General features: G+C 46.3%; 1 protein-coding gene across 2 annotated transcripts; it reads left to right on the top strand.

Moving 5' to 3' along the window:
- The first annotated feature begins 7331 nt into the window (after positions 1-7331).
- CNMD (chondromodulin) lies at positions 7332-22525 on the top strand. Of its 2 annotated transcripts, XM_005145646.3 has the most exons (7): positions 7332-7448; positions 7789-7923; positions 10332-10472; positions 13527-13640; positions 16312-16465; positions 17775-17977; positions 20654-22525. In XM_005145646.3, the coding sequence occupies exons 1-7, from the start codon at positions 7377-7379 to the stop codon at positions 20867-20869; spliced, it is 1035 nt and encodes a 344-aa protein (XP_005145703.2). In that variant the 5' UTR covers positions 7332-7376; the 3' UTR covers positions 20870-22525. The 2 variants fall into 2 exon arrangements, with proteins under 2 accessions (XP_005145703.2, XP_030901771.2); XM_031045911.2 differs by lacking the exon at positions 7789-7923.
- The last annotated feature ends 1946 nt before the right edge of the window (positions 22526-24471 follow it).

Below are 24471 nucleotides of genomic sequence, written 5' to 3'. Positions count from 1 at the left end.
ATGTCAGGCAGAGCAAGAGCACCTAGGACCCAGTCAGTTCAGCTCCCACATTGTCTCTGCACATCCTCATGCAGCCTTGCACTGTGCAGCTGTGTGGAGATGAGATGCGTTGAAGCAGAAGGCTCTTTCTTCAGCATCAACTAGAGTCCCAGATGTTCTTCTCTGGATATCTCAACATTATCCCACCTTGCACCATGCAAGCACACACAGCCAAGCACAGACTTGGAAAGGGCTGAGGTTCTGAACTATCTTGTAAAGCCTTCTTCATATCAGGTACCTTCCATTTATAGCCCCAGCTGCCCTACAAAGTGCCCTTTGGTGACTGGTGATTTGTAGATGTGGAGAAAAAGCTGTCATGAGGCTTCGTCCAGAGCTGGGAAGGTGAGTATTTGCATGGTATTTGCACTGCACAGAGTGCTGGTGCCTGGGTGTGAGTGCAGACCTTCAGCATACAACAGAGATCTCTGTTCTGGTGTACGGATCCTTTAGCTGAGGATTTTCCATCCCTTGAGGAAAATATGCTAACAGGCTTTAAATAATTATACAAATCACATTGCAAGCAAACACAAGTTGATCTTTAACATGCATTATCCTCAGAAGGTGAGAGAAATGCTCGGTGCTTTACTCCTTCTTCCGACCTCTTCACACATTAACTAACTCATCACACAAGGGACCACCCAGCAGCTTCTCAACCACAGAGCAAAGCCTGTGCCAGCCACCTCTGTTTTTAAAACCAGTATTGCCACAGCTGCAGGCCAGGTTTCTTCAGTGCCAACAAGAGCAGGCAGTGGGGGAACAAAGATCTTTTCATCAGGCCAAGCTTGCATGGGAGACATCGGTCCCACAGAGCCACTTTGCTGGTCCCGGACAGGAAGAGCAGGCTTCCCTTATGGCAACAGGATGCTCTGGGAGAGCTGCAACACCTCCTTGCAGGAGAGGGGAGTCATGTGTGGTCATGACTGGTGACAAACGTGGCTTCCCGTGGGCAGACGGAAGGAAATCAGCCACCTTGAGCACCTCCTCTGGGCCACCAAGGCCGTGAGTGGTGGAGACCTTCAAAGAGAGGAAGGCAGAGTAGCTGTGAGGCAGTTCTCTCCACCTAGTGCAATTCTGCACAGTATTTATCTAGCCCTCTGAAAGCTAACTCTTCTTTCCCCAAAACAGCACCAAAACTGACTGGAACACATCCTTATGGTCTCTGCCAGAGTGTGCAAGGACAGGTGAACAGCTTGAGGCATCAGTGAGTAGAAAGCCTTGCTGGCAAGGAGCAGGGAAAGGCCAGGACCATCCTCAGCCCTCCCTGACATTGCCCCAGCACAGTGGTGGGGTTGGGCTTTGCTTCTGTACTTGCAGGACCTCAAGGAGGACAAACTGGTGGACAGAGGCCACTGCCACCCCCTCTCCAATTAGTCCATATTCCTGCAGTGGTGTGTTCCGGCTCCTCTGCTCTCCCTCATGCCATGCATGGCACAAAGCAGACAGGCTATAGCACATGGAGATCTGATTATTTGACAGTTCACAGGCTGCATTCCTCCCTCCATCCCTCACTCTTCCAAGCTGTCCCAGGTGGAAGGTCCCCAGCTCTCTTCATGCCATTTCCTCCCCTCAGCAGTCCACACTGGACACACATGAGGAACCTGCTGCTCCAGATTATCAAATCACATCTTCAGGAAAGGAGATTGGGCCCCAGCCAGGCCAAAGTTATTGTCATTGTTCTTGCTAGAGCTTGGTTTTGTAAGGAAAGCCATGGAGGGAGGACAAGGAGAGCCCAGAAATGATGGTTGCTCTCAGTCTCTCTCTCCCCTGTCTTTCATCTCTCAGGGAAATACCTATCCAAGCGGTCCATGGCTCCAGTTAAACCACGGCACTGTTTGCTGGGTTCTCCAGTGAGAACTTACCAAGTTTCTGCACCACATCTCACCCTAAGCACAAAGGTGCTCAGGGGCAATGCAGCTCTCCCAGTTCAGTGGGGAACAGAGAAGGGTCTTGATGGACATGCCATAGTCTCCATGGTCCTTTCTGAGCAACCTCAAAGAAAAGGGATGTGAAATGACCAGAAAAACTCAATGCAGCACTAAATCTAGCAAGAAAACGTGGTTGTTTCTTGGTTTATTCACTTTCCTAGGTTTAGCTTCTTAAATCTGAGGTGAGGGAGGGTTTTGGGGAAGATTTTGGCTTTTTAAAATACAGATCTGGATCCAGGAGAAGAGTGATTATAGACGGGATTTTAAAAAGCCTGACACAAAAGGCTAAATGAAAGAACAGCACATGGATGAATAAGGATTGAATTTGCTGAAATTAACTGCACAAGTGCCTCACAAAGGTAATGAAAGCAAGAGAAATTCGATGTTTAAAGTGTGTCGGAAAGGTGAGGAAAATATACATCTCAAGAGACTGGATTTGTGAAAAACATTCCGGTGCTGCAGGCACCTCCGGGACAATCTCATTGGAAATATTCTGTAAAGTCGGGTCATGAAATTATTAGAACAGTGCAAAGATGGAAAAAGAGAAATGCAGTTGATTCATGGGTGCTTTCAGATGAGGGGGAAAAAGCCAGACTTGGCCTTTGCTACAAAGCAAAAGAAACTTAGTGGATTTCTCATCAAAGTATAAAGAAGCCTCTAGGAAAGAAACAGATTGATGCTACCAAGTTGTTTAAGATAATAACTACCTCCAAAGCACAAAGCTGTGGTTGGAGGTTAAGGAAGAAAGCAGCCTATGAGCAATTTACACAGAATAGCTACAAAAGCGACCACATCGTTAAAGGCAGGAATGAAAGCATGTAATGGCAGATAGCTATTTTATTTCTTTAATTCAAGGAAAACAGAAGGCACAGCCACGAGCTAGATTAAGAAGAATAAGATGAAAACATACGGATAGATGGGATTCAGCCCTGGGGAAAAACAAATCAGGCTTTAGTGTCCTCGGGTGAGGAAGAGCAATCCACGATGGGCCATATGTCATCACTCGACCACAGGAGAGCAGAGGAAGGGTTTGGGATGAGCAATGTCCTGCACCGAGCATGTTTTGGGACATCCTTTCCAGTGGGGTCAGCTCGGCTGCTGGGGTTGCACCCCATGCAGAGTAAGCAGGGATGCCCATTTTCTCCAGAGCAAGGTTCTTGCAGGGCTTCCCAGGGAGAATTACACACCTACCATGAAAAATATTGGGTTTGGTGTCTGGAATTTTGTGTGTTGCTGGTCAAAGAAGGGAGGATGGAGGCAGCACACTCCGCACACATGGCAAGGCAGCAGAGGAGGAAAAGCAAGCATTCTAGGGGCACCACAATGTCCAGGGCCACTACAGAGGTGAGAGCTGTGGTGATGACATACACCCTCAGGAGGAAGGAGCAGCACAGACAGTGTGTGATGAACTGACCACAGCCCCCATTCCCTGTCCCCCTGCACCACTCGTGTGGAGAAGATAGAGCATTTGTGAGTAAATTTAATACCAAGAAGAAGGGAAGGCTTGGGGGGAGAAATGCTTTAAGATTTGATTTCTATTCCTCATTATCCTACTCTGATTTTATTGGTAATATATTAAACTAATGTCCCGAACTTGAGTCTGTTTTGCTTGTGACAGCAACTGGTGAGGGAGCTCTCCCTGCCTACAAGCCTTTCATTATGTTTTCCCTGCCCTGTCCAGCTGAGGAGGGCAGTGATGGAGAGGCTTTCACGGGCACCTGGTGCCCAGCCACAATACAAATGCCAAGATTTGCTTTCTCTGTAGGACCTTTTCCCCAGAGGACTTTGGTTATTTTGAAGAGACTTCAAATAAGTGGGAGCTGAACCAGCTTATGGTGTCATGGTGGTGTAAACCCATGGAAAAGCAGAGTGGAGAATCAGGTGCCCAGTGTCAGTAGTCCTCACGGGTTTCTGTTCCGGCCATCACAGAGTTCAAATAACCATTTGAGACACAGGAAATGAAGATAAAGCTCACAAGGCACCAGAAGAAACTCGCAGAAAGGCACATAGCATGACCAAATCCTCCTCACTTTTAATATTTCCACTTCTCCTTCTAAACTTTTCCTTTAAACTGAAAAATAATGAGAAAATGTGCTTCCTTGAGACAAGCCGGTACTATCTGCTAAGCAACCTCACAGCCAGCATAGCACTCCAAGTACTCTGGAATGCTTTTCAGCACAGAGCATAATAGTATTAGACAAGCAGAAAAGCTGTCCTGTAAAAGACTGTTATTATGACTTCCAGTCTCCAAAGTTAGCTTAATCCAGCTGAGCACACACATGTTATTTGGAGAGGAGGCTGAGCTCAGACACTGGTATCATCCTCATCTTTATTGCAAATGAAGAATTCAGCCAGTGAAAGGCAAGTCACGTTTTTGTGCCCTAAGCCCTGCAAACACTGGCTGTCGCACTTGTCTTTGCCCTCCACAGCCAGTGTCTGGGGCTGCTGAATGCTGAGCTGCTTGTACAGGTTTGCTTCTGCCTCAAAACCCCCCAGTTTCTCCCATGTCACCCAATCAATCAAATGCACAAGATGCAACTCCCCTCACCCTCCAAGGGAAACAGATCCCTGCCCACACAAAAGGCAGAGCATGAGCACAGGGGTTAACTGGAGGTGGCAATCTTCAAACTGGGTAACAGGAACATTCTCTTTCTCTTCTGCCTGCTTGAAATTTCATGCTGCTCCTCCTCTGCCTGTGGAAGACAAGAAGAGGCAGCAATGCTCTGCGCTGGGGAATATAAATAAATACATCTGGGATTGTTCCCTGCATGACAAAAACACATTTAGAGGATTACTCAGGGGATTTGCACCTTGGCTTGAGGAGAAAACACTGCACAGCTTCTCGCCCAGGGTTGGGGCAGAATGCCTCCATCCCAAAGGAACCTACATGAGCAGGATCCATCTCACACCCTAGCCCAGGACCAGTAGCTGGGCACCCATCCCTGCAGATCGGCTCGTGGCTGGTGCCATTGCTTGGGATTGTGGGAGTCTGCCCAAGTTAAAACGTGCCAGGGCCACCACTGCACCATCAGTACGGTGGGGTCAGCCCTCCAACCCTTGTGTTCAGGGGCTGATAGTGCACTTCAACATGCAGCACCTGCAGGGATGGTACCCTTGAATATTCAGCATCAATGTGTTAAATACACCTGTTCACCCTTGCACTGATATACAGTGCTTTTGCTAACGCTCTTCCCCAACACTGCACACTCAGCCACCCTTTCTCCAGTCAAAACATCGCAGTCTCTCTCTGCCTTTCCATTCACATCCCAGAGAAGGAGCTGTCAGGCAGTCAGGTACCAGTGTGGGGAGACAGCAGCTCCCCCACGTCAGTCACAGGGATGCCGCTCAAACAAGCTGAACCCCAACGAGCAGCTGCTCTTCCCAGGCAAGCGTTGCCTCCCTGGCACTTTTTCCCATGGAAGATGAGCACAGGGGCCTTAAAATAAATCTGTCTTTTTAAAGCAGCGATGCTAAATGGAGGTTTGAGATCAAAGGCTGGGATTCTCACATTTTGCCAAGATAGACATATCCATTCACGAGATTTTTGGTGTAACAAAATACTTGCTAATGAAGAGGATCATAATCTTATTATTAGCCCCAACCTGTCATTCCAGAGTGGGCTAGAATATGCCCTAGTTTAGGAAGTTGCACAGGAGGCTTCACTTTTGATTTAATGAGCTGTGATTGTGTTTATTTTTGGCAGCAACTATGCCCGCTCAATTTGTGTTTCAGGTCTGATCATTAACGACAGCAATCGACAGAAAGGACGAATTTGGGCTGAAGGGAAGGAAGATGGGGATCGTGTCTCTGGGATTCGGTCCCCAGGCAAGCAGACACAAGGTGATCAATAGGGCCTGAGTTTTCTCTGCTTTTGTGCTGCTTGATGATGGGTTTTAAGCCACTGCGCACATCAGTGAGAGGATTTAGACATGGAAAACAAGGAAGATTTTTGCAGTTATGGGTGCAGAGGAGAGGCAGATGTAGGAAATACAGAATACACAGGGCTGGGATGAGCTGCGGTGGGATGGGGTTGTCAGCTGGCTTCTGCTGTCACCATCCCAGATGGGGCGACATGTCTGTAATGTGCAACAACTGAGCCAGGGGACATCAACCTGCCAGACGAGCAAAATGGGGAGGAGAGGGAAAGAGAAGTATAAACAGATTCATGCTTTGAAAGAAAAACATTGCTGTGCCAAAGCTGGTTAGCATAGGCACCAGTTAGCATAGGCACTGGTCGGTGTAGGCACTGGTTAGCGTAGGCACTGCTCAAGCATGAGATGGTTCCCCATGTGTCAAGGGCTCTCCGGTTCAACAGACCTGCCCTCCAGTGCCATGTCCTGTCTAGGTGACAGAGCAAGCAGGGCAAGGCAGGGCAGGGCAAGGCACAACCCAGACATCTCTTCTTCATGACCTTTCTGTTTTATCCTTCAGTTCCAGCCTTACAAAGGCTCCTGTGCTCTGTATTTGACAGTGTCAGCCCCAAAGGAGTCCAGCGCTGTTTATTTTCCAGCATCAAAGACCGCACACACAGACACATGTGTGTGCATGTATGTATGGGCAGGACATCAATACAGTGCAGGAAGGAAACACATTTCAGAGATCAGTTTGTAAGGTAACCATGACCTTTTTAAACAGGAAAGATTTAGAACCATTAGGAAGACATAAGGAAGAAATCATTTACTGTGAGGGTGGTGAGACACTGGCACAGGTTGCCCAGAGAAGCTGTGGCTGCCCCATCCCTGGCAGTGGTCAAGGCCAGGTTGGACAGGGCTTGGAGCAACCTGGTCTAGTGGGAGATGTCCCTGCCCATGGCAGGGGGTTGGAACTGGGTGAGCTTTAAGGTCCCTTCCAACACAAACCATTCTGTGATTCTATGAAAAGATCAAATCACCACCCCAGCCTTGCTCCCAATGAGCCTGTCTCAGGCCTGGGCTGGCTGCCCTGCTTCCCAGGCTGGTAAAGGGTGGGGAGCCGGGCTTTTTGCTTGTGCCACACATCGGGTGTTTCACAGAGCAGCCACCCAACAGCAGTGTCAGCTCCCACGCCTGTGGATTCCTGCAGCAAACATGAAGAAGCATCAAAATGCTGTTCTATTTTAAAAGCTGGTTTTTACGACGGCTGTCTGTCTGCAGGGGCACATCTCCTCTCTGCAGTGGCGTGCAGGGATGCCTGTCCGCTGCACCCCTGAATCCCCCCGTCTCCAAAGCTGGAGACAGCCGCAGGGTGTTTTGTGGGGAACGGGGTGTCACGGTCCTGCTGCTGCCGGGCAGCTCAAGGGGCTCCTTGTGCCGGGCAGGGGGCGGTGCTGCCCTCCCCGTCGGGCCGGGGCGGGCAGGGGCGGTGCTGCCCCCCGACGGGGCTGAGGCCGGGAGCGGGAGCGGGGCCGGGGCAGCTCTCCCTCCCGCGGCAGCCATGGCAGAGGGCTCCGAGAAGGTGCCCATCGCCCGAGTGGGGCCTGACGATGTGGAGCAGTGCCTGCCACCCGTGAGTGCTGCCGGGCAGCACCGTGCGGGACGGGACGGGGGACGGGACGAACCGGGTCGGGTGGGGTCGTGTCGGGACAGATTGATCGGGACAAAATGGGTCTGGATGGGTTGGAACGGAACGGCACCGAGCGGGCCGGGACGGCATAGAATGGGATGGAACGGGTCGGGATGGAACAGGTCGGGATGGGAAAAAAGGGTCGGGTCAGATCGGATCAGGACAGAACTGATCCTAATCGGGTCGGATCAGGATGGGTCGGGTCCGGTCAGGGCCGGGACGCGGCGGAAGGGGGTAGTGCAGGATGGGTCCCTGCCCGCACCCAGCCCCGCATTCTCCGTAGGCGTACGCGGCGGCGGTGCCTCCCGGGCCGGGGCGGCTGCTGAAGGCGGGGGCCGCGGTGCTGATCGCCGGAGCTCTCCTCCTCCTGGCCGGGGCCATCGGCGCCTTCTACTTCTGGAAAGCCACCGAGCGGCAGGTGAGCCCGGCAGCACAGCCCGCATAGGGACGGGGCTGCTGGTTGCGTGTGCGGGAGAGGCACAGCCTAGGAACGCTTCCTGCGGGGTCGATAAAGAGGTCTTGAAGCAGATCTTTAAGCAGATCTTTGCGGTTTTTTCTATGCTTTCAAAAAACACAACCCAACCCCACCCCATAAGCATTATCTTCAGTGGTTCTTTGCATGGAGCCTCCTGGAAGCACATTTCTTAATGAACATGAAAAGTATCTTCGAGAGCACAGACATTACATTGATTTCTGCTTGCAAATCCACAGCAAACTCAAACCCCAACACGTCCACAGGGCTTCACAGCCTGGGCACACTCCAGCTCGGAGGACAAAACCAGCATTGACATGTGTAAATTCCTTTTTCACATCCTCTGCATTCTTGGTCCAGATCCTACCTGGCCCCTCAAGTATGTCATGCTATATTTAACCCCTTAACAGGCAGGCACCTTTATTTGGCTTCAGTGGATTGCATGACTGTGTGCACACACAGGCATGTACTGTTAGCAGCTGTAGAGCAGTTTGTAAAGTCGTGGTTAAGTTTTATTACATTTTGTGGCATACATGATAAATCCCATATGCAAAGAACAAAACTGAGAAGCTGCCGATCAGTTTAAGTCCCAAATTTCAGCGTGTTAGAACATGTTAATATAGAAACTTTGATTTCTGTTCATGTCAGATGGCTATTGAAATCGTATCTCAAACACGCCAGTGCACATGTGAATGTAACCTGCTCCGTAATTGTGATTTGGATCTTTGAATTTATTTTGGAAGTGGTTTTGTGCCACCTCCACCTATGTATTGGTTCCCTCAGGAAGACCTCTGTGAGGATCCTGGCAGCCAGAGCAGAAGTTCCCTACAAGATCCCTAAATCCTTAGGGATCCCTAGAGATTCCCTACACAGAGGAATAAGGCAGGCAATCAGAAAGAAACAAAAATGACAGGATGCTGACCTTCAGGATGCTCTCTAAGAGCCATCAGCTTCTTGAGGCTTATGAGATTGGAGAAGGATGGAAATGGATACATAGAGAGGCAGAATGATGGCAGATTCAGCTCTGACCAAGCAACTGCCTTTGCCAAGTACAAGACAAAATTTCCTTCTTTTTATTGCTCTCATCATCTAAATTCTGCTTTGCAAAATGTGGCGCATGCTTCATTGTCATTAACTGTCAAAGTTGATCTCCATATGAAGACACTGGGGAAGCTTAGGGCGACTTTTCCAAGCTGCCTTCAAACTCAGAAGGTGACATTGTACTTGCAAATGTTTGGGAAGCAACTGTAAAGATTACATCTAGGGTCATTCATAACAACATTGAGGCAATTTAAAAGTTACCTTTACTTTAAATCTTTACATTCTCCCATAACTAACAGGGATAACAAAGTCTCAGCCCTAGCTCAGCCCTAGGCAGGTGAAGCCGTGCACATTGGCCTGGTTTTATGGAGCACATCCAGCAGGAGTCCTAGACAGAGGAGGAAAATATGGGGCTGAATCTGTTTAACTGAGGAACCATAAATCTTTATCACCTCAGACTTTCCTGGGCAAAGGTAAGAGAAGAAGAAATTTGTCTGTAGCTGTCAGTGTAAATTTTCCATTAAAATGCTGTGAGGTGTTTTAAGGCCGAGAGCAGACTGCTGGTGCAGCACTTTCAGCAGGGCTGCACGAGAGAATTGCAAACCCTCTCTGCAGATTGTGGTCCTCCTGCAAATACAAACCACGCTGCAGCTTCCCTCATTGAAAATGGGATAAGAGCAAATACGCTGACAAGGAAAATACAAGTCTATACAACTTCACATCCAATTTAAACAACGTTCACATCCATTACAAGCTGGGAAGCATGTTCATATTCAAGAGCAACCTGTTTTCCTGTGCCTCAGCAGAACATCCTAAGAGATAAATAGGGTTTGGACGCCTTCGGAGTGGGATGCTTCTGTTCTCCTTCAGGAATCATGTCAGCATAAGCAGCAATTCCTAAAATAGGACCTTGAAGAAGGCTGTTAAATTGGAGTGAGCTGGGATGTGGACTCAACCCACACTGGTTTTGAAGTAAAACTCCCTGGAGGGACCTCAGGAGATCTCTAAGTCCCACCTGCTGCTCAGAGCAGTGGCTGCTGTGGGGTCAGAGCTGGTTGCTCAGGGCTTTATCCAGTCAGGCCTTGAGAACTTCCAAGGAAGAGACTGCACCACCTCTGAGCAGCCTGCTCCACTGACAGCCTGCTCCAAGGGTGAAGCATCGCAGCAGTGTGGTGTTGGCTGATGGAGGGTTATCTAATGCCTACAGAAATACAAGTTAGGAGCTGAGACAGTCAGCCTAACTCATCGCCTGGTGTAGGAGGAAGGCAATAAGCAATTACTGATGTGTGCTGCTGCTCTGTTATTGATTCCAGGTGTACAATGTTCACTACACTATGAGCATTAATGGAAAAGTACAAGATGGATCAATGGAAATTGATGCTGGAAACAATTTAGAGACATTCAAAACGGGAAGTGGGAGTGAAGAAGCTGTTGAAGTTCATGATTTTCAGATTGTAAGTACCACCACCCTCATCCTTCACACAAATTACTCCAGCACTGGACCCTGCCCTGACTTATCTGCCCCGTCACTCTCAGGTTCCAGCTCCTAGCTACCCACACAAACATCCTTGCTCTTGCAGCTTGCTTTCACAGCAAGACGAGCAGTTTCCTCCAAAACGAAGCCTACGTGCCTCTGGGGATAGGCTGTGCCAGGTCCTACTCCAGTAAGCAGCATGGATTAGGATTTATCAGGGTTGGCTCCACCTAATACTCTGCATTTTCAAACCACTGAACAGAGCTACATGTGCCTTTGGGGTCTTGCTAGCAAAATGTTCTGGCAGCTGTGACAGCCCTTGCAGGATTTCACATTATCACAGAATGGTTTGGGTTGAAAGGGACCTTAATGACCACTTAATTCCAGACCCTTGCCATGGTCAGGGACACCTCCCACTAGACCAGGTTGCTCCAAGCCCCATCCAACCTGTCCTTGAGCACTGGCAGGAATCGGGCAGCCACAGCTTCTCTGGGCAACCTGTGCCAGTGCCTCAGCACCCTCACAGGGAAGAGCTTCTGCCTAATGTCTAATCTAAATCTGTGCTCTTTCAGTTTAAAGTCACTACCTCCTGTCCTGTCACTACATGCCCTTGTAAAATGTTCCTCTACAGCTTCCTTGTAGGCCTCCTTTAGGCATTTCATACTATTTGAACTGGAAAACCCACCTCCTCCTCTGTCTCTCCCCCCAAACATCACAATTTTAGGAGAATAAGGTCAATACAATAAGCCAAGTGAATACCAAGGAGAGATCACCATGCAGTGCTGGACCTAGGCAGCTTCCTCTTGTCCAAGATAAAGGGTGGGAGCTGCTCTCCACAGCTTGGCCTGGGTTCATTCCCAGGGGAGAGGACGGAGGCATTTAGCATAGCTTACGCATCCATGCAGCAAGCACATGGTGCTGGGACACCTGGGCTGACTGCAAACACATTGGGTACCCCAGCAACTTGGCTGTGGCTGCTCAGTGCAGAGCCTGGACTAACGGATGCCAAATCTCAGCAGAGCTCAACAGCTGCTATAGGGTGGTTCACTGAGCTGCACCACTTCTGAGCTACTAAAGGCACATCTATTGATGTTGCAGAAACCTATTTACAGAGCCCAGATCCTGCAATTAACATTCTTATGTGTGAAGCACTCAACTTCAGTTAAGATCAGTGTGAAGTCCTCTGTAAGTCAAAGCAGCACCTAAAATAAAGATGCTGCTGCTAGGAAGCCTTACCCAGGTCTTCTGGAGCAGCTACCTTCCCCTTGCTGACTCCAGGAAGGTGAGGAAATTCAGCTCCTTGGCTTCTCAGCAAGTACAAACAAATCCACGCCAGGAGATCCAGGACCCCAAGTTGCCGAACATTTCAGCCTTTATGAAACTCTCATTAACATCACCATAGCAACATTATTAGCAGCTGGATAACACCCACAACCAGCTCTTCTCATTTGCCTTCACCATTCCACATCTGCACAAAAGCACCAGCCCGCTGCAGTTATGCTGAATTGGTCCCCAGGTTGGATGGGGCTTTGAGCAAACTGGTCTAGTGGAAGGGGTCTCTGCCCGTGACAGGGGTTGGAACTGGATGAGCTTTAAGGTCCTTTCCAAACCATTCTGCAATTCTATCATATTGCCTCCATGCTTGCTGCTGGTAAACTGCTGCCTGCCGCAACCAGGTCAGAAATCAGCTCCCAACACCAACCAGCCAACACCACCATCCCAGGGATGGTGCTCTTTGTAATTACAGCAGGCCAGAGGCAGGCTCAATGGGAGAGAGCAGAAGGATGCTGCCAGTTGGGTTATGAGCCAAGAATGTGCATAAAGGAGAAAGAAATTGGAGAGATGGGCCTCCAACAGCCAAGTTACAGACATTAGCATTGCACGGTCAGTGAAGACTGGGATTTGGCAATATTAGGATACTCTTAGCATACTCAGTGTACCACGAAGTCTCATTCCCCCGTGCTCCCATCCCTGCACAGCCATTCCCTTTCCCACTGCTTTAGGATTAGTCATTTTGTTTTGATGAGTGTCTGCCCTGAGGTACAGGACTTGCAGGCACACAGGATGAGACTCAGATCCTCAGTAGCATCCATCTCAAGCTGCACTAGAAGCCTATGGCATCCAGGATGCCTGCAGGAAGCAGGTAAGATGCAGGGTCATGATGACATCTATGCCACCGTGTTCTGGCAGACAGAGGCTGCACAGAAAAGAAGCACTCCTCAAATGGCACTAGATAATAATATTTAGGTGGTTGAACGGAGCTTTTGCAACCCCAGGAAAAACATAGTAGTTTTGCCATTGACAAGGCATCCAATTTCATAGCATAAAAGAGCTCTTTTGTGGGTACCCAAAAACCTACAGCAGAAATACAGAAACTACAGACAAGAGAGCTGATGCTCAAGGTGCTGGCACAGGGCTGGGAAGTACAATCCAGGACTTGCAGGAGACTTGCAGCCCTCTGGAGCTGCTGCGATACCCTTCTCTTGCTTAAAACTAGACTTCCACCTAGGCTTAGGCAACTGCATTTCGCCCTCATAGGCCAGATGAAGGAAGTCCCACACACAGATTTCTGCACCAAATTCCCCATCACGAGCTTCCCCTTGCTGTCACAGCCACTTATGTGTATAAATTGGACCAAGCTGCCCCCACATTCCTGTAAATCTGTGTCATCAGGGTACTGCACCACCAGCTAACACGATTTGAGGCTGCCTACGGTAGGTGTTGAAGTTACAGTTCAAAGTGTGTCAATTAATACTTTAACAGAACTACTCCAAGTAGCCTACAGCGGGCATGGAAGCACTTACATAAAACACCCCCACCTTCCAGAAATCAAGTGAAAACTTCTAGCCCCATTTAACTAAAGTCATAAAGCTGAAATGGCGAGGGATGAGCCTTCTACTGCATCTGGGCTTAAGTCAGATTTAACCTTCAGACTAAAAACTCAGTGGAAATTTTAGCAGTGCTTGAATGCTTCTTTGGGGGTGGTGGGGAGCTGGAGGGCTGTGCACAACCCCCCTGCCTTCTGCTTTCACAGGGCATAACTGGGATCCGCTTTGCTGAAGGAGAAAAGTGTTACATCAAAGCTCAGCCAAAAGCGCACATCCCCGAAGTTGATGCTATGACTAAAGCAAGCCTCTCATCTGAGCTGGTAAGGGGTTCATTTAAAAACAAATCCTTGTATAGAGAGGGTCTTAAAGTGTCATGTAAATACATATAATGATGACATTTGAAAGCACTGTGGATAGTGGTAGGGCTGTTGAGGGTAGGGTGGTATAGTCAAGGGTTCACTGTTTGCAAGCGGTTCTTGAAAGGTATGAAAAGCAAGAATGATGTCAGATACATCACTGTGCCCAAGGCATCACAAGAGGCTGCAGATTAGTGAGTGAGGGAAGCCACAGACCAGTTTCCACCAGATCCATAGGAGACCTCAGTGACAACAGCGTCTGCCTGAGATCAGGCTGTACACAAGGCTGGGAGAGCATGGAAGAAGCAGCTGCTTTAGTCAATACAAGGAGGGATTGTGGTAGATACCAGGAGATCTCTACCAGCACTCTTGAGCAAAAGCAGGGACTCCATCCCTCGAGTCCTCTAGAATAGTAAATAAAGGTGAACTGTGGAAAAATATCGTTGCAAAAATTGAGCTAACTCTGAAGAAATAATAGTTAGAAAAAATGAAGAATTTGCCTTCTTAGATGCCATCAGATCTAATTTTAGAGCATGGTGTTGACTAAATTTCATTAAATCTGCACTGCAACCACCACAAAAGCTGCAGCTCTCACCCAGATACCACCAAAACCGCTCCTTACCACATATTAGTCAAAAAAGCCTACTGCTTTAGGTATGCACAGGCTGAGTTTCCCAGAGCTTGGACCCCCAAGTCCATTGCTCACACAGGGGTGGCTCGAATCACTTCAGTACAGCTAAGCCTGGATGCGGGGAGGATCTCAGTCACTGGCAGGAGAGCACAGGAGAACCACAACCCATTTCCCTGGGTTTGCTCTGCTCCTGAGAAAATAAAAGCAGATGCAATTACCTGGGAGATAGGCACCATGAAGGTTGCACAACACTTCAATGGTGCTGTGACTACTGAACATACACTTCAAAATGCCAGGGGGGAAAGGTCTCTCTAAAGCCAAACACCAAGGCACCAGCAATGTTACAAAGCCCCCTAAAGTTGGTGGTTTTCTGTGATTGGGAAGAGATCTTACCCAAGCTGCAGGCAGAGGCCCACATCTTTCCTGCTTTGCCTTATTCTAAAGCAAGGCTGGGCTTCTTGACTTCATTAGCCCTACTGCCTGAAGCCAGTGTTTCAGTTTGTCATCTTTTGTAAGAATGAAGTCACAGCCCTGAAGACATTATCCTTAAATAGTCACAAAGGTATTTCAAACCTTCTACCTGGCAACAGTAAACCTGTTTCCTTGCCCTACTTTCTGTGCATCTGTTCTAAAGATGCATCAGCCACACAACCTCTGCAATAAACTGCACACACCAAAGCCAAAACAAGCAGCCAACTAAGCGCTCCTTGTTGGGATGTTAACCTTTCCCTGTTGCTTGACTTTCCAGGTTAGATGTATGATGGGAATGGCAAAGTAGTATTTGTTTTTCTAGAGCAAGTCCCCTCTCTGGTATTCTTGTATTTAGGAAAAAGTATGCATATGCCGTTTTCTTACAACACGTATCATAACCAACACTACCTACAAAAACAGTTGATTAAAATAAGCTTTCATAGCTACCCAAAACTCTGGCTGCTCACAAGCCAGGATCATCTCAAACAGAAACAAAGGATATTTTTATTTCTGAAAACTAGATTCATATATTTTTGATGCTGATAAAAGCTTAAGTGGGAGAACATAAATAAAGAGCACTTCTCACTAGACAGATTGGATAGTGAACTTAAATGACTTGAGACCTACAAAAGAAATCAATAAACACACTAAAGAACAACAGCTCGACAGAATAAATTGATCTAGTCAGTTATATAACAAGTTTTGATGAGGTTTAGGGAAGCAATTTAGAATTTTAACTTTGAAATCATACCGGTTTCCATGACCAAAAAGTTGGGTTTCTTTCAATATTTCACTGTTGCTATGAAATACTTACACATTTTATGTAAAATAATACTTTGAACTAACAACTTTAAAGAATCAATCACTGGCATTTTCCTACATTACTTTGAAGATATGAACCAAAAACCTGCAGGGTACACTTCAAAAAGGCAGGTTCCTTTAACCCACACTTGAAGCTTTTGGTCAATTGAATCGCTTTTACCAAACGAGACCTTTAATCATACCGACAACGTTGACTTAACACTGAAAGCTGGAGCGGTTCTCAAGCTATAATCCATTCTAAAACTTCCGAATAAGATTTTTGCCCCTCTCCCTATCATAAATCTATCTTGGGAGTACTTCAAATGAGAATGGGGGATGGTAAAAGAAGAAGGGCTTGTTTTTAGCAGGTGTATTTCATTGCTGCTTTGCTGAAGGTGGTAAATCTCCACAGTTTCTACCACCTGAAACCCCGGTGCTTTGGGTTGAACACTCTTTGACATTCAGTCCTTGTACTCAGGGCAAAAACTTTCCAAGACAAATGAGTGAAATCTTAGCCCCAGCAAAGCTGACAGCAGTTTTGCCATTCATTTCAGTGGTGGCAACCTTTACTCAGGCTTTGGCTCAGTACAATCAGTTCACACTCCCGAGATATAAAGATGCTCAGTATTAGCTGCAGCGGATGATTATACAGGTTGATGCTCGAGAATCAGCAGCAAGCAGGCACATGACTGTTCACTGAGCAGCAAAGGATTTATGCCCTTCTATTTGCAGGAAGATGAAATCATGCCTGTGAGATTTGACGAAAACTCCCTTATCTGGGTGGCTGCAGATGAGCCTATCAAGCATAACAGCTTCCTAAGCCCTAAAATTTTAGAGCTTTGTGGGGATCTTCCAATTTTCTGGCTGCGACCAACGTATCCCAAAGGTAACACTTCTTTATTTGAAAAATGTGTTATGTCTCCCTGTATCTGAACACCTTTCCCAAGCTGGGTTTCCCACAGAGACTTGCACATATGGGAAACAAGGATCCCTTCCTCCCTTGCCCACCCTGTTTTCTCAAGCCCTCATGGGTGAGGGCTGAGATTGCACATTTGGAGTTCATTCACACTTATTAGACATTCTAAATACTTGTATTCCCCAGGTAATTTATATAGCCCACATGGATGACTTGCTAGAAGATGAAACATTACCAGGGAGTTCAGTGTATTTCTACAGAATCACAGAATTGTTAGGTTTGGAAGGGACCTCTGGAGATCATCCAGTCCAACCCCCAAGAAGGGACGAGACAACAGCTTCAACTAGCCTCCAAAATGTTTAGGCAGCTGACACCAAGTAGCAGGAACACTGTATCTGGACAACAGTTGGGGAATATCAAGTTCCTGATCTGAGATCGCAGACTGTCACGTTTCCAAGCCTGCTTCAGGACTTCAATGGAGTAGGAGGAGACATTAGCTAGGCAACTGGTCGGTGATGTCTATGAGGTTCTGGGAGCAGTCCCAGGACTGAAGTGCTCCCATCACCCAGAGCTGAGCTTAGCAAAGGTGCTCAGGAGTCACCAGGGAGAAGGCACTTTCTCCAGGTGACTTCCAGACCTTGGGAGAAGAGGAGAAGACTTGAAAAGATTTACTCTTCTTTGGTCCAGTTAGCATTAGAACACTTGAGGTGGGGGGAAGCATGACATTTGGAGCGCCTGTGGATCCAAACTGCCCATATTTTCCACTTTTCTCATAACCTTGCATATGTCACTGGTCAACAAGACAGCAGTCTCAGTGCTGTCCAGAAGCTGTTTCCACTCGGTTCACCAGGTGCCCCTGGGAGCAAGGCACTAGTCTGTCACAAAAGCACCTCAAAAAAACTTGAGATGCTTATGACTGGACTTGCAAGTGCTGGTAACTGCTGCTGAGTCAACATCAGTGACCAGAGGGTGAGTAAAAGAGCAACCACAACAAATCTCCTCCAGTCTGCTTTGCCTCAAGGGGAGGAAGAAAGGGGAAAAAAAAGGCAGTCTCATCCCCTTTGGACAGATACATCACAGGAAGACAAGCAACTCCCATGGGAATGCTCACTGAGTCTGCCACCACATAGTTTGGTTTTTCCCTCTGCTTCCCACTGTCACCTTTTTTTATTATTTAAAGAAATCCTTGAAACCTGAGATAATGTGCAGGTAAATACAAGGACACGTTGAAGGTAAGATTTATCTTACGATTATAATAATCTCATGATTATTTCTGCAGATAACCAAAGGAGAGAAATGAAGAGAAACAAACGCCAGTCAGAATCAAACTTTGATATGGAAGACTTGGAAGCTGCTAGTGAAGAAGTAAACACTAGGTCACCCACCGTGCAGCTGACTCAAGAGCTTGATCACCAGCCTAATGAAACCAGGCCAATGGAACAAGAAACCGACCAAACACTTAATCCAGACAACCCCTATAATGTAAGTATTGCACTGTAATCTTTAAGAGTCTGAGACTGTTGTAGACAGGTAATACTGATGGACGGGGAGTTTGTCTTTTTCTTTTTTATCTGCAGTCTTTGCCTGTTACAGACTTGTAATACATCTAAGCAGCTGAACACAATCTTTCCTCAGTCCTCCTCTCCTTCCTCCATCCTAGTTTTCATTAGATTTCAGTCTCAAACAAGCACACATGCTTCAGGTGGCAAACACTCAAGCTTGCCAAACTTGATTAAGGCAAGCTGATGCCAAGCTGCTTTTCAGGGTTGCCAGACCCATACAGAAGCAGCACTAGAGAGACCTGACAAGGATAACACCTTCTGAAAACAAACCAAAGCTGGTCTTGATCAAATAGCTGAGCCCCATCATTTACTGACAATGTAGAGAAAGAGTCCAGTAGGCAGAAACACAAAACCATGGAAGAGTTTGGGTTGTAAAGGTCCTTCAAAGGTCATGTAGTCCAATCCCCCTGCAATGAGCAGGGACACCTTCAACTGGATCAGGTTGCCCAGAACCACATCCAGCCTGGCCCTGAATGTCTTCACAGATGGCGCATCTGAAATCCTTTGCCATCAAACAGAAATTAGTATCAGAAGTGACTACTACAGAGGAAAGCAGTAGTAGTCTATTTGCAAAGAGATTAGGGGTAGGCCAGGTAAATCTGTTTTCTCAGCCTCTCTGCTATAACAGTGAATGACCCCAGTTCTAGCAAGCAATTCACAGCTGTGAGCATGTTTATAGACAGCAACAGCAGATGACTACTGCAAAACTCGTCCTGGCTCTTTGAGAAAAAGCAGCCCAGAGGAGCACAGAAGCCTCCCCATTGTGTCCCAACACCTTTTCCACACTGCAGGAGAGCTGCTTGTACAGTAGGCACCTTCCAGTCTACTGCACCAGCGCCAGACAATTTACACCCACCATTTGGTACAGCAGGAGTAAGTCATTTTAATACAACACTGTCACAAGATAAATGCCTCCTGCTTTGGAAGTAAGTCTCGGCTTTGACTTGACATTTATGCAACAGCAGGAGATCATTATAGTGTGACAGCATTCTGCCGAGTTGACATCCCTTAATTAAACATAAATTAATCACTCAAAATAAAGCAGATCTAAATTGACTCTCTCACGAGGTCAGTGAAACAACAGCAGCACTGGAATGTAACTTCTCCTCACAGCTGCTAACGTGACCAAGTCCATGGGGTCCAAGCTGTCCCATCTATGGAGGGCAGTGGCAGAACAACTACTACAGGTCTGTTCTTCAGCCATAAGGTCCTGGACCAAGCTGAGAATGTCCAGTCAGATACAGTCACCAGACTCCTCTCAGCCTCAGGGTGGGATTCACCTTTAGTCACTGCATAGATGCCTATATCCAAACTCTATTGACCAATTAATCTGATTCAAATGGATCTTTAATTACACTGTAAGTCATCCCTGGAGGATGAAATGAATCCTCCTCAGAGCTATTTCTCTTCACCCGCTATGAGTAGAGCCTGGATGATGAGCTCAGGAGTAGAAGTTCACGCTACAGGTACCTGGATTCAAGGATGATGAATCCTGACCAATGAAATTACACCCTTTCTGCTCTCAGGGCTGGGAACAGGTTACTGGGAGCCTGAACAACACTGAGCTGTCCCTAGTGTCCTATACAAGCCCAGACAAGAGATGGCATCTTTCTGCATCTCACCTTTTCAGTGTGTTGCTAATTTTCTGAATGGAAAATGGTCAGGTGAAAGGCCAAGTGTCACTTCAGCATTTGCTCTTTGCTGCTGTTTTCCTTGAAGTAACACTAATGAGGAAAGAACAATGGAGTTTCAAAAAGCAGAGTATCTCCCAGAAACAAGGACATGAATTTTGAAGGGTGAAGGCAGTAGCAAGAGCCTGCTTTTACATATTTTATACATATCTTTCTCTATGTAGCTCCTTACTGTCAGAAACAGCATTCTCAGTGTCCACAATCGTAGAATCATAGAATAGTTAGGGTTGGAAAGGACCTTAAGATCACCTAGTTCCAACCCCCCTGCCATAGGCAGGGATGCCTCACACTAAACCATATCACCCAAGGCTCTGTCCAACCTAGCCTTGAACACTGCCAGGGATGGAGCATTCACAGGTTCCCTGGGCAATGAGCCTAAACGTGGCAAGTGTGGAAAAAACACAGACTGAGAGGAGAGAAATCCTCAGAAGACTGCAGGGTAGCAGCACACTGAACAGCTTTCTGAGACTGCTGTAAAAAGTATTAAAATACAAAAATTAAGACATTAAAACCACAGCATATAACTTCAGATGCTGTCTTCTACTTAGAAGACCCAGATAACTGTCTTGAAACCTCTTCCATCACTAGTATTTAAAACCTGGAGTTTACTGCTGCTGGATCTTTTGCAAGGACTGTAGAAGAGAAAGTAATGAATTAGAGCTCCCTGTTGCTCTTTCCATCTTCCACAGGTGAATGCCCCAATTCTACACTTCTGCAGCAAGACAAAAAGGAGAAAAAAACCCAAGATGCTGTGGTCAGTTAGTGCAGTTAGTGGGAGTGCTGTTAACTGTAACAGAACTGAGATTTCAGGTTTCACCCATTGTAAGGTTTACAGGAGCATCAGTGTATTCTACAAGCTCTGAAAATGAGAGCACTGAAATGATGTTTACTATTTTACATTTCAGCAACTGGAAGGTGAAGGCATGGCTTTTGACCCCATGCTGGATCACCTCGGCGTGTGCTGCATTGAATGCAGACGAAGTTACACGCAGTGCCAGAGAATCTGTGAGCCTCTCCTGGGCTACTACCCATGGCCTTACAACTACCAAGGCTGCCGTACTGCCTGCCGAATCATCATGCCCTGCAACTGGTGGGTTGCTCGTATCATGGGTGTTGTGTGAGGAAAAGCAGGGGGAGCCTTGATAAATTAAGTAGGAATGCCGTGACAAACTGGTAAAAGGCTACAACCAAAGCGGCAGTACCAATCCTGGCTTTTAAAAATCAAAGTGTGTGTTACTGCACCAAAAGCAAGGTCAGATATTCACACTGTAAATAAAAATCTTAATATTCCATTAGCTTTACAAATGACAAGAGCATACTCGCTTTTACTGAATTCAAAAACTAAAACATCCCCCCAAAAAGACAGTAATAAACTTTGCTCACAAACTGGTTTAGCAGTCCAGAAGCTTGCTCATAAATCCAAATTCATAACAAAACCCTCTCTTCTTTCCACGCTACAAGTGAAAATTTACATCCAATTAGGCAACTAGCTTAACTTGTACACTTGGGAGTACCTTTCATCCATGTAGCTTACTTAAATAAATCACAAGTTAAGTTGCTCCCCGTTGCTATTCACACCGAGTTGCCAGGTCATTATGAATGGTTATAAACCAATTACAGCATACCTTTCCCACAAAGCTGCTCCGGGGGACACGGGAAAGCACCCATTGTGCCGAATCGGAAACAAACAGCGGGAAAAGGGGCTGCGGAAGGGAATGTGCGTGGCCACAGAATCAAAACCCTTCGCACATCCCAACATCAAAGAAGCCCCAGCATCAAGAATCTTGTATCCATGATACCACCGTAGTGTCTAACAAGTATCTGCTATCCAGCTACTACAGCAGAAGTATTTACATGCAGTTGCAGACCAAACAGTCTCAATGCCTCTTGCAATCCACAACGGCCACTGTATTTATAAATCCTTGAACTAGACACTTCTGACACAAGATTTCAACCCCTCTTTATTTCACATGGATAACAGCCATTCATGCTAGCTCCTTCAGCTTTGCTGAAGCTAACCTTCAATCCCCACAAGAAAAACTACTTACCAGTAAGGAGGAAAGAAAAAAGAAAGAAAAATAAGGGAGGATTTCCAACCTCACCCTTTTTGCTTAGGCAAACTGCAATTATTGGGATTGATCTTATTACATACTAAGCCTCTAAGGAAGGCAGTAAGCTGAAATGCTCCCAAAGATGGAATGACTTAAGGTACATAGCCTTGAAAGAAAACAGTAAGAGGCATTACACTGCCCTCATGCATACTATACATCCTGAACCCTATCACTGAGTTAATGGAGCCATCTACATGGGCTTTATAAACAGACTTGTCTATTTTTTCTTGAAGTTCACTTCCATTTTTGTGACTAAACTACTCTCGAGATGTTGCAAGCCCAGTAATGTTATTAACACTGCGTGACACACAGAAAAGAGGAATTAATTTGACATAATCATGGCTTAACGAAAATAAAGGCAACCTCATATGGAATGCTAAACTGCATATCTAAAAAGCAAAGTGTTAAATGAGAATGAGAATAGAATTCAGTATTTTGTTCTATTGTAGCCTTTTCTTTTTTTTTAATAGAAGCTTCACCTTCCCTTAATCTGAAGAACAGACTTGCTTTGAAATATTTAAATTAAAAACTTCTTAAAGTGGGATTTCAAGGCCTGTAAAATTTGAGTTTCTGCTTTTTCAAACTGAAAATGACCTTGATCATTAAGTTGGTTTAGAAGTACGTCATTCATATGCTTAGAAAAAGTTTTCCTTTCTGTTTTTTTTACTGCAGATTAAACAAATACATTAAAAAACAGCGACTGCTTTGTGCTTTTTTCAATGTAGGAAGTGTTAACGGTTGGATTTGATGATCTTAACAGCCTTTTCCAACCTAGTTGATTGCTTCTACGATTCTGTGTTCAAGAACTGTCTGGAGAGGAAAACAAGGGGATTGGCAAGTAAAACACTGAATGCAAAGAGAAGAAAATGTGACTGCCTGTATGAACTAGACTGCTGCTATCCTCTGCATCTTAGGCCATCTTGCGGCAACCCATGACCTGCTTCTCCCTGCCCACTGCCCCCATCCCCACCAGTGAAAAAGCAAACAAAATCTCCTTCTGAAGATGGAAGGATCTTGTAGGTGATTCCCATGTCTACAGGTTCTTAAAATTAACTCTTCCTAAACAAAACCTTGAATCAGTTGTTTCCTATATGCAGTCACAAAGCTTGTAAATAGCAAAAGCATCTACTCAGAGATGCTTTGAGTTGTCACATACAGCACGTACATCTTTAGGACTCTTCTGCATGCACCTTGCCAAGAAAGCCCCACTGATTGTAAGAGCAGCAGATACACTACTTACATGCTCTGTGACTAGTGAAATTCCTGCAACTACAATACTGCCCAAGTATAACACAGAGGGCACAATATACCCGTTTCCAAAAGATATTCAATAAAATGCCTCCCCTAACTATTGCTTCAAGTCAGCAAAATTCATATTTGCCTACATATTGGATTCAAAGGAAAAAAAATGAAAGATCTCTTGCTACAGCAAGGTTGAAAAAGCCTTATTTAAGCTTAGCTTCTAATTTCAAAGGCAATGTTCTGAGGGAACATAGGAATGACAATAAAACCAATGATCCAACAGCATGAAAAGACGTAGCAATATTCCCTGCAGTGGTGGCTCAGGCTACAGTTATAACTATCTGCAGTGATCCAATTCACAACTGCACACAGCATTTACTACAAGTGTTGAAGACACATTTTCCACTGCCACCACATAATACTTAGAGACTAAAGAGGTTACAACATGTCTGCATTTGGGGGGGTGATACTTCTCCTGCAGCATGAACAAATTAAGTAAGTTTTAGTGAAGACTAACCATTTGTTCCATGCACTGCAAAAAACCCAAACCGCAGAATCATAGAATAGTTAAGGTTGGAAAGGACCTTAAGATCATCTAGTTCCAACCCCCTGCCATGGGCAGGGACACCTCACACTAAACCATGTCAACCCCAGGCTTTGTCCAACCTGGCCTTGTACACCAACAGGGATGGAGCATTCACAACTTCCCTCGGCAACCCATTCCAGTGCCTCACCACCCTGACAGTAAAGAACTTTCTCCTTATATCCAATCTAAACTTCCCCAGTTTAAGTTTTAACCCATTACACCTTGTCCTACTACTATGAGTCCCAAATGGAAGGGTCCCTCCCCAACATCCTTATAGGCCCCTTCAGATACTGGAAGGCTGCTATGAGGTCTCCACACAGCCTTCTCATCTCCAGGCTGAAGAGCCCAAGGTTTCTCAGCCTGTCTTCATACAGGAGGTACAAAACAAAAAGATGTAGAGAAGCATAGAACTACAGCTGGCAAAGAAGAGATTGTTGATTTTGCTGATTGGCACATCAGGATGGACAGATCTCTATTCAGAGTTAGACTGAACCAGCAGCACCATCATCTTCTGCTTCTGAGATGCTCATCAAAAGATGTTGGTAAAAACCAACACTGCATATACCAAAGCTAGGAGAGACAGTCTTAAGCCACAAGACAGGCATTTTCTATGACCCCCACAACAGTAGCAGAGTAATCCCTTCTGTGGTATTAAATGGGAAGTCTACTGTTACCTCTCGCTTTCCCGTTCCTGTATTTACAACAGGACTACAGAGCACTGAGGTGAAACTGCCTGTACCTCCTGGACTATCCAGACATAACCAAAAGGCTTGGGGAAAAAAAA

The sequence above is a fragment of the Melopsittacus undulatus genome, chromosome 2, assembly GCF_012275295.1.
Source record: "Melopsittacus undulatus isolate bMelUnd1 chromosome 2, bMelUnd1.mat.Z, whole genome shotgun sequence".
Lineage (NCBI taxonomy): Eukaryota > Metazoa > Chordata > Aves > Psittaciformes > Psittaculidae > Melopsittacus > Melopsittacus undulatus.
Note: the sequence above shows the minus strand (reverse complement) of the source record. Positions and strands in the feature narration are given on the sequence as shown.

Bases quoted from the DNA above. Each gene is read 5' to 3' on its own strand.
- CNMD (XM_005145646.3), top strand. From the start codon at position 7,377: ATGGCAGAGGGCTCCGAGAAGGTGCCCATCGCCCGAGTGGGGCCTGAC. The intron at 7,924-10,331 runs GTGAGCCCGGCA...TATTGATTCCAG, and splicing joins GGAAAGCCACCGAGCGGCAG to GTGTACAATGTTCACTACAC. The intron at 17,978-20,653 runs GTAAGTATTGCA...TTTACATTTCAG, and splicing joins ATCCAGACAACCCCTATAAT to CAACTGGAAGGTGAAGGCAT.